This window comes from Dreissena polymorpha, chromosome 7, assembly GCF_020536995.1.
Source record: "Dreissena polymorpha isolate Duluth1 chromosome 7, UMN_Dpol_1.0, whole genome shotgun sequence".
Taxonomy (NCBI): domain Eukaryota; kingdom Metazoa; phylum Mollusca; class Bivalvia; order Myida; family Dreissenidae; genus Dreissena; species Dreissena polymorpha.
Window position 1 is genome coordinate 43,286,894 of NC_068361.1, and position 13,295 is coordinate 43,300,188.

At 35.8% G+C, this 13,295-nt stretch overlaps 1 protein-coding gene across 1 annotated transcript; it reads left to right on the top strand.

Moving 5' to 3' along the window:
• The first annotated feature begins 892 nt into the window (after positions 1-892).
• Positions 893-12,806, top strand: LOC127839669 (uncharacterized). The gene is made up of 12 exons (XM_052368052.1): positions 893-1,073; positions 3,307-3,396; positions 3,598-3,734; positions 4,285-4,464; positions 4,781-4,882; positions 5,646-5,770; positions 6,264-6,443; positions 6,621-6,736; positions 7,729-7,783; positions 8,071-8,298; positions 9,481-9,610; positions 10,548-12,806. Exons 2-12 carry the CDS (start codon positions 3,313-3,315, stop codon positions 10,648-10,650), a joined length of 1,440 nt encoding a protein of 479 aa, XP_052224012.1. The 5' UTR covers positions 893-1,073; positions 3,307-3,312; the 3' UTR covers positions 10,651-12,806.
• The last annotated feature ends 489 nt before the right edge of the window (positions 12,807-13,295 follow it).

Consider the following 13,295-nt stretch of genomic DNA (forward strand, 5'->3'; position numbering starts at 1 on the left):
ATTGGGTCTAAGGCTATTTTTTATTCCTCAGTCTAAGAATAGGATGGTGAATACGGGTCCAAGGACTTCATTCGAATGTACTATTATAAGTTTGTATTTTGTATTGTTTAAATGTCACGATACACTGATTTATATCCTTATGTGATTTAATATTTTATTCGTTACATCAATATGTTTCTTTATTGTGTATTTTATTGATACAGTGCCGTATATCTGCATGCCCCTGCATTTGTAATCAAGGTACGGGAATTATGTAGGCTAGCGCTGAAAAAAATTACATCGCTAGGTCACCCCATCTAAATTATCGCATTGCGTCGAACCCCATGTGTTAGCCAGTTCTTAATTAAATAAGTCAAAATCTATCATTCTTATCATATATTAAATCTGTTTGGATTCCATACTTTAACATAAATCAATCGTGTTTGTCAAGTATACCGCGCGTTATAATTGTGCAATCAACAGTTGTAATAGTACATAAACTATGCAGTAATTTATTAACTTAACTCGTACAAATAAGCTGCTAGAAAACCATCGTTGGTCTCGGCCGCGAAATCCTGACCACAAGTCCCGTATTTAATCAAATAGTGTCTCGATTCGTTATCGAATTCAAAATTCAGTGCTGTAAATTGGAAGACGAGACTTTAATTTTCGACGCTGTGTGGGACTTAGTCGGGAATGTGTTACTCAAGCATTTTAATGTTGTTGTTTTTCTTGCATTGATTCATCGTTATAGGTTAATACACCGGTACATATGTCTGCATATTGAGAATTAAGTACTTGCGTTAACATATGCGGACTATTGTAGATTGCGGATAGCGATCGGGACAGTAAACCAATAAATTATATCTATTTAGCCTACATGCGAGGTCAACCGATATATCGATTTTAACAAACCTAAATATAGACCGATACTATCGATCATGTATGCACTCTTTATAGCGATTTTGTAAACATAGCTTGATCGGGTACGAATAACCAATAGTTAAGTATTTGCGAAATGGTTGAACATATTTCGAAATATAGGGCATAAGCGTTGAACATTTGTGAAGAGAAACCTAGGTGTTACAAAACAGGTACGTGTTCAGCCGATTTTGTATACCATGTATATTGCTCTAAGATTATTATGTTCAATATTGACTACTCACATGTTATTTAAAATGTTTTGTAATGAATTAAATAAAATGTGTCATATCAAATGATTTTAATAGACAATTTTGGAACGGTGTTTTCGTCTTTTGAAACGAGATAAGCGCTAATACTTGCACTGTCGGATGAATAAACAGTGAATGTATTTTTACTTATATTGCATATCTCATAGTGAAGTAAACCATTAAATTACAATTGTGTCGTGTCTTGAGAAAACTGGGCTTAATGCATGTGCGTAAAGTGTCGTCCCAGATTAGCCTGTGCAGTCCGCACAGGCCAATCAGGGACGACACTTTCGGTTGTTATGGTATTTTTAGTTTCAAGGAAGTCCCTCATTACCAAAAATCAAGTTTAGGCGGAAAGTGTCGTCACTGATTAGCGGACTGCACAGGCTAATCTGGGACGATACTTTACGCACATGCATTATGCCCAGTTTTCTCAAAACGCGACTCAATTTATTCCCCCTTCACGGTGAACGGTCAGCGTACATTCCCGGACTGTAGTATTATCCGTTGGTAGTGGTGTTTTTATTTCAAAATCTCTAATATTTTATAATCGTGTCAAAATAATCAACTGACATTATGAAGTTATTGCTTGGGTGTTTCTGAAAAGTGCGTTTAACATTTTGGTTAAGGAAACCTTATGTTCGAATTTATATTGGAATGGTTAAAATAAGGTTAGCTACAGGGAGGTAAGACATTTCGAAACATCCGTTAATTCCTCCACTCATTTTCCTTTATTTTAATCCACTTTTATGGTTTTATTGGGGCTTTTATTAACAAAGCAGGTCTTCAGAGTAATATTTTCGATGTTCCCTTTCCTTTAGATACAAATAAAACTATAAGATCAAGAGATGATAAATTCAGAGATAAACCACACTTTTCGAGTCCAAATTAAGGAAAATATTATCAAATATAGGTTATACTTTGACAAAAGAAATTTAATCTTCTTCGAGTATAATTATAGACTCGAGTTTCAAACTTTTTTAATTTCCTGTCAAATTAAAGTAATTGAATTTTGTTGGACACCGTGTACACTTTTAAACACTGCCTCCAGCAATTCAAGCTGTTAAAAAAAACCAGGTTACCTAGCTTTGTTTATTTCTTAGTTATGTTAGGTTAGATTCTTTTATGAAAAGCTTTTCTCTGACCTTGTCGCTTTGGGGACTGACTTTCATATAGTCTGAACCCTTTATGATTATTTTTTACAACTAATCTATAAAGCAATTGACCGACTAAAATTACACTGGTATCTTACCATTAATATGTGAATTGTGTAATTACATGCGTTTTCTAAATGCGCTCAACTGATTTGTTTTTATAAATTTATTATAGTATATGCTTTCTTAGACATCCACGAAATTGAACATTTGATATTAACCGTTATTAAGGGATTTCTCTAAGCAAACAGCATGCATATCGTTTACATGTTCTTTTACAGGGTGCTTGGCCATAAACAAAAATACAATTATCCCGATTGTATTTCATATGATAATGTTATATATAAGTAGGCAATAATGGTTTGTTTTATGTAGTTACTATATTTGGGTATGCATATTTTCGGTTTCTTTTCCCTTACGTGTAGTTCAAAATACACTATGTCTGTATTGGGCATCTTTTTGAGTCGTGTTCTGAGAAAACTGGACATAATGCATGTGCCAGTCCAATCAGGGAGGACACTTTCCGCCTTAATGGGATTTTTGAGAAGAAGAGACTTCATTTAAACGAAAAATATCATTTAAGCGGAAAGCGTCGTCCGGAATAGCCTGTGTGGACTGCACAGGCTAATGTGGGACGACACTTAACGCACATCCAGTATGCCCAGTTTTCTCAGAACGCATCTATTTCGACACGTAATGCAACTGCGATTTGGGAAAACGGGACTTATCGCGAGCGTACGTTAAGTATCCCCCAGGTTAGCCTGTGCAGTCCACACACAGGCAAACCAGAGACGACACTTACCGCGTTTAAAATATTTTTCTTTTAAAGGAAGTGAAATTTAAGCGAAAATCCAGTGAAGGCGGACAGTTTGTGGCCTCTGATTAGCCTTTGCGGACTGCACATGCTAATCTGGGATGACATTTAACGCACATGCATTATGCCAACTATTGCCAGAACGAGGCTGTATTACGCTAATGAACTAATATGAGGTTATTTTCAGAAAGGCATGGATAAGAAGCTCCCGCCACCACCAGACATAATGTCAGCAGACGACGCTGCCTTCCACGTGCCGCCTCCATCCTATGAAGAGGTAGTGCAAGATGTCTAACTTGTCGATGAGTTAATGATACAGACAATTAAACTGGAGTAATATAAATATATATTGGGCCGTGCTCTGAGAAAATGGGGTTTAATGCATGTGCGTACATCTCGCACAGGCTTATCAGGGAGTGATGACACTCAATTGGCAGTATATGGATACCAATTAAAGTTTCTCGTGCATGTTGGACAGGTGATGGGTGTATACCAGACCTCAATGAAGCAGGCGGTTCAGTACCTCCCCCGGCTGGCCTACATCGACCTAATGCCGAGATGCCTAAAGCCGGGACACATCGCCGAAAAAATCCAACCAAAGTTCGATAACTTCAGGTAGGTTTGTTTAAATGAATGTCGAAATATAGCATATTTCACTCGTAACCATCGTGTGTGTGTTTGTGTGTGTGTGTGTGGGGGGGGGGGGGCGGGGTAGGGAGCATGCTCACACATCTCAATTGGTATTACCAAGAAAATCTCTGCTGCAATTTGGCTGCCGAATGTGTCATGTTTAACTCTACAATACTTCACTTATAGGCGCTATGTAATGGTTTAAATAACAATTGGTATACAATGTTTCCATGCTGGTATAAAATGTGTTCTGGAATATACAAATGTGTCATAGTGGGATTTAAACTTTTAAGGACAGAGAAACTCGAAGTTTACAAACAATGGGTTAACTAATTTCTAATTGTAATTGTATTATCAAAACGCATGTTAAATATGAATGTTTTTACAAACATCATTGAATAGTATCAGTAAAATAAGTGGTGGGTCGATCTCTTTTAATAATACGCACATACATGGTATATGTCTTTTAAAATAAACCTGATTTTTAGATATCCACTTTGAAATTCCAGTATGACGCTAACAATTTCCGTTACAGTGCCATCATAACGGGCGCAAATCGGTGGCTGGCGGACCACCCGGAAGTGGCAGTGTGGAAGTGCGAGTCCATAGAGTGCCCGCTGTCCGCCGATGCCGGTGGTGGACTTCACTATGACCTCAATGGAATGATCCGCCATGACTCGACGTTCGGATTCTGTTGCTACATTAAAGGCGTCAGGTCGGTTGAAGTGAGGGTATATTTCTATATATTTTGGTATTTTGGATTCCATGTGTACAACCAAAAAAATGTATGCATCTTCTCATGTTACACATTTTAAATATTAGATTCTACACGATCGTATGATAACCGGATTTAAATCTTCGTTGTATGTCTATCAATGAAGTTGTTGTTGTTTTTTAATATCGGGATCATTCTACAATTAACACTTATGCTATTTATTAGAAATTATTCAACATGTTTACATATGGGTGGTTAAAATGAATCACTTTAACAGGACAAACAATATAATTAATTATTAATCTGTGTATTTAAGACTGTGGTTGACCAGTGCCCAGCCGGGTTCTACCCCACAGCAACTGGGCCTCAGGAACATCCAGCCGGCGAAGGCGGTCATCGAGCTGCCTACTCGCTACAGGTACGGTTCATGCCGGGAACAAATTGTCGATAGCTTACATGAATTAATTCCAACTCGCTGCAGGTACGAAATGGACAGGGTATGTAATATCGATAAGTAAAATTCACATATTGTCCAATTAAAGAATGCCCTAATTGCATGTTTATTTCGTGTGATCCAAAAAAAATAGGTGTCAGGTACTCTATATTATTAAAAAATCTAAAACAAGCAGGTTCATGTTTTGTAAAAAAGCGATGAACAAGGAACTCCTACGAGCTGTTAAATTAGTTCGTAAATTAATAAAGAGACAAGTGCCCGAATTATTTCTCTGAGTTGTTGTCTACCGATCCTTCAAATAATCTGTCGATAATTACGCCAATTTTTCGTCAATCCACAGGGTTTATAGTGAATAATTTTTTATTTTTAGATTTTTAAAGTGTATACTAAAAAGCATGCCTGTGTATATTCAAGCCGCAATGCCAATAAATGAACTTTATGTCCCTTTTACATGTCAAATTACTCGAGAATTAGTCGTTAAAACGTATAAATAAGCAGTATGAACTTGATTTAAAATATGTATTGACAACAAATCGATATAGGTGAGTGACTTGAGTATACAAAAGATTTTGTTCGTCAAATTACTTTACAGTTTTTACCATTTTGTGTCCAAACAACTTCAACCTTGAAAGGAACACCATAAACATATGCCTACTCGTCGGAAAATAGCCACCGGAACTCGTCATAAAGCGTATCAAGTGACTAAGTTGGAACTATTTGGTTTAAGGCAAGGCAAGATCACGATTGAGGGCGTTGTGTCACCCATGATGACCAACGCATTCGAGACGCTCGAGGGACTGGAGGCGACGGTGAACAAGCTGAATGATACCCTGAAGAAAGATCCTATTTCAGGTATGTGCATTTTATGTAAAGTAAACCAATAATGTATAGAATGATGAATACAATTGCATCTTTTCGCTATGTGTGGTTTTAATAACCACGTTTGTTAATTTTTCTAAATTGTATATACAAGTACTTACATCTTTTAATTCGAAAGAACATAATTATGTCAGACAACAAAGTCATTGAATACGACGCTAAATCTATGGTATTCTATAAAAATCATAAAACTAGCATTTCAGTAGAAGTGTCGCTAGTAGTATTAACATATATCATTTGAAACTAAAAAATACCAAACTCAATTCGCGTGATTTGACGATCGATTCACATATACAGTGCATCCTTTATGTAAAGTTATGTGCAACTAAATACCATTATGTAATAAACTACGAGGTAATCTCACAATAAATGCAATTCAAATAACTTAATATGTTATACCAGATTATGTATTTCAATATTCTAAAGTTCTCGGAATTAAATTATAAAATATGCTCCAATATTTTAGGCACCATTCTTACAATAGAGACGGACACGGTCAAGGCCTTTGAAGGCTTCAAGAACGACCTTGACCCTGAGAGTACGTGCTGGTGCGAGAACAAGGACAAACACCGAAGGCTTACACAGGTCATCCGGATATTCTACGTGAGAGGTCCATCTTCGAATGAACAGATTGGTATGCCGTCCTGAAGTGTTTATGCACGCAATATTACTCCCGTTAAGGGGTTAATGATTCGTATGGTAATTTAATACATGGATTTAACAATATGCTTTAAAATAATGATAAGACTCGATCATTTTATAATAATGCATTTCATATAACTACATGTTCCAATTTAAATTTATGTATTTATTCGCTGCATAGGGATCAGAGACTTCTGCCCGGAAGTGACGCAACAACCTGATGCTTCGAAGCCTGGAAAGTTTGAGCCGTTTGACAATCCGGTCGACAGGATGGCTCAGTGGATCAGCACGCAGCAAGTATGTACCCGGGTAGTTTACAAGTAAGCCGCGCTCTGGGAAAACGGGGCTTAATGCATGCTCATTTAGTGTCGCCCCTAATTAGCCTGTGCAGTCAACATAGGCTAAGGCTAATCAGGCACGACTATTTTACGCATTAATTCAATGTTTCGTTAATGGAAGCCTCCTCTAAATGACAATACAGTGGAGGCGGAAACTGTTGTCCTTTAATAGCCTGTGTGGACTGCACAATCTACTCATGGACGACACTCAACGCAAATGCATTTAGCCCAGGTTCCAAAAAACTAGGCGCAATTATTCAATTACTCGAAGAGTTAAAGCATGAGTTTGCCGAAATCTATAATCTGTTTAACCAACCCGCAGAACGTTTTAATAAGATCTATAACGCTTTGTACATCACGTGCTCAAATATCGACTTCTTGTGCTTTTCAGATTTTTAACTATTCGCATGTTAACAAATTGTATCAGAAAACAACACAAGACATCAAAACGAACAATACCTTGAACATTAATATTAATTATAATTATAACAGCTCATCCGCAGTTCAAATATAATAACGTCTTAGTCTTTTGCGATAAATCAAACAAGCGCTTGTTAATGCGGTCGGGGTCAAAATGGCGACATGGCACTCTTGTCATCGTTTGTATTTCTTTCGACAATTGTTGATATAAGCCGCGTTCTGTGAAAAGGTGGTTTCATGGTTGTGCGTTAAGTGTCTTCCCAGATTAGCCTGCGCAGTCCACACAGGCTAATCAGGGACGACACTTTCAGCCTAAACTGGAAATTTGCCAGAAATAAAATGAGTGTTTCTTTTAGCGAAACATATCATAAAAGCGGAAAGTATCGTTCCCTGGTTAGCCTGTGCGGACAGTAAGGCTTATCTGGGACGACACTTTACGCACATGCATTAAACCCCCTTTTCACAGAGCACGGTCCAATTATAGAATAGTTTATACGTATTAAAATGTTCATGTGTTCATGCGACCTCTAGGGACCCAGGGTGGTGAACATACAGCAGTTCGATGCAACAGTCAGCAGGAGATTTAGTAAGTCTGCGTTAGTTTTAAGTCCGAGACACAAGAACTGGGCTGCTTGGTATATGCAGAAACGGTTGTTATTAATATGAACATATTAACAGAAGGTTTTGCTATATTTGAACATGGACTATTTCTTAAAGTAATTAAACTTCGTGTATAATTACGTAACGAACTATAATGCATACATCTTACCTTTTCTTACGTTTTGCAAGCAGATCGATCTTGAAGTAAAAATTGAAGTGTACTCATTACTTTTACAATTTCTTGATATTCTATGAAAATAATGAATATTTCAGATGAGCTCAATATTTCTGCCGATTCAACTGACGAATTGGTGTCAACGTTTTCTGATAGACGCTTAGCAAAGAATTTACGGGTATTTTATGTGACGTCATCTGTGAATATGGCGTCATCCAGACTTAACGTCTCGTCACGTGTATTCCTTCCCGCGCGTTTGGGACCGAAGCAATTTGAAACAATGACGCAAACAATGGAGCGAGTAGACTACTGGCTAAAGGTTACAGGTATATTTTTGATTGCAAAAAACATTTTTTTCAGAAAAGTGAACTTGATTAACAAACCTATCGACTGAAATTTGTCCCACCATAATTGTTATTATAAACCTGGTCTATTAATTCCAGTATGAAATACTTTAACTTTAATAATAGTTATAATTTACTCGTCGTGTTGAGACTTGTTTCATTCTTACGATTGAAATACATGTAATCTTCTCCGATTGAAATAATCTTCTTTGTTTTTAAACTCAAAAAGTTTTAATTGTATAATCATTAATCTTGGTAACTTTGTTTGGGGCATAATAGCCATATCGTTTAGAGTATTTCTGAATTTTGGTCGTTTAATTATCCAACGCATATAGTTTTAATCTTTTCGTTTTCATGATTGACGACAATGGTCTCGGCTTAATTCTAATGCGCCTGAATCTATTCTGAAGTATGGACCTTGAATAATCCACATTGGCTAAATTAACCTAGCCTGTTTCATATTTGAAATAATTCATGTAACTTGCCCGTACTGTTTGTGGGCATTTACTTTCGACCTTGTTCCTAACAAACCAATGTGAAAGAAATACGTGTGATTTATTACTCTTGCAGAACGAAATTAAGATATCACAAATCGTATTTTGAAAATGTGCAAGGGCACAAAAATAAATCTTATAGCATTTCTTTAGGCAAATCTTTTTCCGCAAAGTAATACAACCTTCACATATATCCAACCAAGACCTTTCAATAGACTTGATTTGGAAAAGTTGGAATTCGATTTTATGTATCAAAAGCATACATTATCCGAATGTATGATAGATTGCAATTTTAAATGTGTATCGAATGCTATTGATTTGTTTGCATATGATCATAAGACATGTATTTCAACATTAGTTGAGAATAAAATTCTGCGTCCATCGCATATTTGGGAAATATTATTCATAACCTGTCAATATACCGTCAGCATTTAATATGAGAAACAAAAAAAACGTCCCAATTCTTTGACAACGGCTTGTATATAGTCTAAATTTCTATAATGAGCCAGCTTATCTTCTTATAGTATGTTCATTGGAATTTGAATTGATACATTTGGTTCGAAACAAGCAAGCGTATGTTTTAGACACTACCTTTTGCAAATGAAATGTATACTTTTTAACTACACATGCTCACAAAAGGTCCGGTTAAACATCCATTCCTTTCGCACAGGCGCACCCGTCTTCTCCGTAGAGACGCTGAAACTTCTCTTCAGTGAAAGCAACGCTAATGGAGCGGAAGTAGCGTCCGGGGACTACACGGTGCGCGCCATGCAAGGAAAACAGTGGCTCTCTGCCATCAGGTACGCAGAATTTCTTCATGTCATGCAATCTGTTATAATTTAATCTTATTACGTATTTCGTAAAATGGTTAATTTGTTTTTACAAAATGGACATGTTTGTACGATGTATGTTTATGGAGTGTAATTACTATGGGTTTATGTATAATTATTACACGGTTATGGTGTTACAGAGACATTATAGACACGCGTTCGACAGTATCGGGCCGAATTCTTTGATCCGAGAAAATTGCCTTCGAAGTTGTGCCTATACGGCCCATGACATACCATAGCCGTGTTTATTTACAACAATTTACACATGGATTTTTGTTTAAAAAAAGTAAACATTATTTATGAACGCCAATGCATGACGATGATGTCGCGTGTAATCGACCGTGCGCCGATGTTCCAACCGCTAAATGACACAACAGGAAGTAGGAACGCTATATTGACACACCATTTGTTTATGCAAAATAACAAAAGTACTAATTTTATAAAGCTTTATAATAAATAATGCTTTTAATTTATTTAAATGTCCAAACGGGAGAAACGGCCCGAGAAATGCGTGAGTGAGATCACAATGTTTCGAAGTGATTACTTCATCACTAATTGTTATACACATATTGATACTGCAGAACATGTACTCAACAATTAACGACAACACTCGTGACTGGTATATACTTTCAATCATACGTTTAACTTAGTAGAACAAACGCTTAACAATAGCATGCCGTATATAACGTTTGTTTAATTAATGTGATGTCTATTATGGAGCTGTTAATAGAAACGTTAATTTTGCATTTTGAAGTAGTTCTGGTATTTAAGAACATAACGATACAATTTTAATTTAAGACGTATATAAAAAGCAGCACGCCGATTTTTTACACGTAGTTCTTAGAAACATCTCTTTAGTTAAAAACATTTAGGCTTTTTTAATAGTAAAATATTTTTTATGTTTTAGGGTTTATTTTGCAACCACATACACGGAGCCGGATCCAGCCAGTTTACCACCGCTCCCAGGCTACAATGGAAGCACAAGTTCCGGTTCCTGCGTTATCGTGTAGTCTGCTGACAGTTATCTCAACTTGCAATGACTGACAATACTCAAAAAATAATTGCACGACTTACTTTTCCTTTATGTTAACAGAAAAACGACTGCCACCACAAGTAACCGTTGAAATTATATCCTAATAATTGATACTCCTTAACCCATTCATGCCTAGTGGACTCTCCCATCCTTCTAAATTGGATCAATTTATTTCCAAAATTAGCGGTGTCAAGTATATTTATTTCTATATTTAGAAAATTTCATAAAGAAATTCATTTAAGCAAATAGCGCAGACCCTGATGAGACGCCGCATTATGCGGCGTCTCATCTGGGTCTACGCTGTTTGCAATGTCCTTTTTTCAGGACGCTAGGCATAAATGGGTTAATATATGCGCGTTTCCTCGTAACTTTACTTCAGGTCAACAATTTGAAACCTACATTCAATAATAAATTAAAAATCGATGAAGGACACTTAATCTGTCATTATACCATGGATTTTAAAGTACTTAATATCTTAAACAAAATAGTAATAATCAACTTAGCCATGCTATTTTAAAATGCATTAAACTATGAGAACATTTCAGCTCGGGTGCGCCTGTGCGAAAGGGAATGCAGTATACAGTAATTATATTCCTCCGAGAGAAAGTACACAATCATGTAATCATTACAGCAATTTAAATTTATTATTTACTCGAAATGTTCTGTATTTACCTTTAACGCATGTTGTTTTCGTATATAAATAGTAATGACGATGAGTTTTCCACGATTAAATCAAATTAAATATTTTGTTATGTTTTTTTTATGATGACAGCAATTTATTAGAGCAGAACACATAGCATGTTTCATCTATGGGCATATATTCTTATATATTCCAATTGTTGTATAAAAGTATTTATCCCCACCATTTAAACGGTGGCGATTGTGTGTACTAGATGTGTTTTCGGAATCGGTCAGATCTTTGATCCTGGGTCCACTTGTTTTTCTTTCGGAACCATTCAAAATGTTGTGCGGTCGCATATATTCGTATTAATTTTCCCACATGCGGTTAACTCTTAAAAATGTTATCAAATGTGATATTAAGATGATAACGCTTAACGTACAAATTAGCAAATCTGTTAAAATAAAACACGGATGAGCTTGGCAAGTATAACTATTGAAACAAATGAGTCGCGTTCTAAAAAAACTTGGCATAATGCATGTGCGTAAAGTGTCATCCCAGATTAGCCTGTGCAGTCCGCACAGGCTAATCATGGACGACACTTTCCGCCCAAACTTGATTTTCGGCAAGGAGGGACTTACTTGAAACTAAAAATACCATAAAAGCGGAAAGTGTCGTCCCTGATTAGCCTGTGCGGACTGCACAGGCTAATCTGGGACGACACTTTCCGCACATGCATTAAGCCCAATTTTCTCAGAACAAGACACAAATAATAATAAAAAATGTTGCAAACGCATACAATTGAATTTATGTCACAATTAAATTAATATAGGTATGTTTAAAGCCAACACGTGGTTGTCTCCTCGTTTTGTAAAATAATCGCCGGTCTTAATTTATCTTTTATTTTGAAATCTTGTGTTTTCTAATGTTGTTAGAGGTATGAACTGTATGTTATTTCTATTTTTCAATTATATTGTAATGTATAGCATTATTGGTTGTCCACAGGGCAATTATGTACACCAAGCGATTAATACATGGCATTATACAGTGACATACTATAGTTAATGGTTTTCAATCAAATATCACAACGAAAACACATTTCCCATAAAATTTGATAATTAAAATACGCTTTAAACAACTACGATATTGAATGTTGTATTAAAAAAGTACCAAAAAGTAATGAATACACGAAATATTTTCATTTTATCTATGCATCAACTTACGGTATATATGACTGATTAAGTCTTTTTACTGAAAGGTGATATGTGGTTCCTGTTTTTCAATATATTGCACTACATTTATGCATGTTCTTACACTACTGCGTTGTTTGCTATTGACTTATACCTCAACGTTGTTATAATTTAATGTTTTATCCATGTTCTTTGTCAATCTTTGCAAACTTGTGTTGTTTAGTATTTTGTTGTTTATTTATTTCTATATTGAAACTTATGTAATATATATTTTCGAGTCTGTAACATTTTTATCCATTTAGCAATGTTTTTATTCGCATTTGTTTGAACAAAAAATGTTATTCATGTGCTGTTTCAATGTTGTTTTTATAGGCCATGCTTTAAAACGACACGCAAGTGTTTTTAAAGTTTGAATTTAAATATAACAAGGAACTGATGTCACAAACAGCTTGATACATTTACGTGGATAGATGTTTCAAATAGGTAGGCAACTATGTTTCTATGTCATGCGTTTTCCGCTTTACTTGAAATAATTCACTTCCAGATTCAGAGTGGCTTTAGTTTTCAATGTGCATTACACAGGTGCAGAATAGAAAAATAAGAAAATCAAAACATATCATTTTCGAACCATCGCAAAACGTGGAGTTAGTTATCTTATTGTAAAATAAAACTTTCATGTTTATATAGGACAAATACCTTAGAGATGAAAAGTAGTAAGTATCAGTGAGCATGATAATGAACTCTTAAACTGTAAATATTACCTTAGTACCATGTTGTAACATGCTGGGATTTCGTGACAATACAAACATCCAA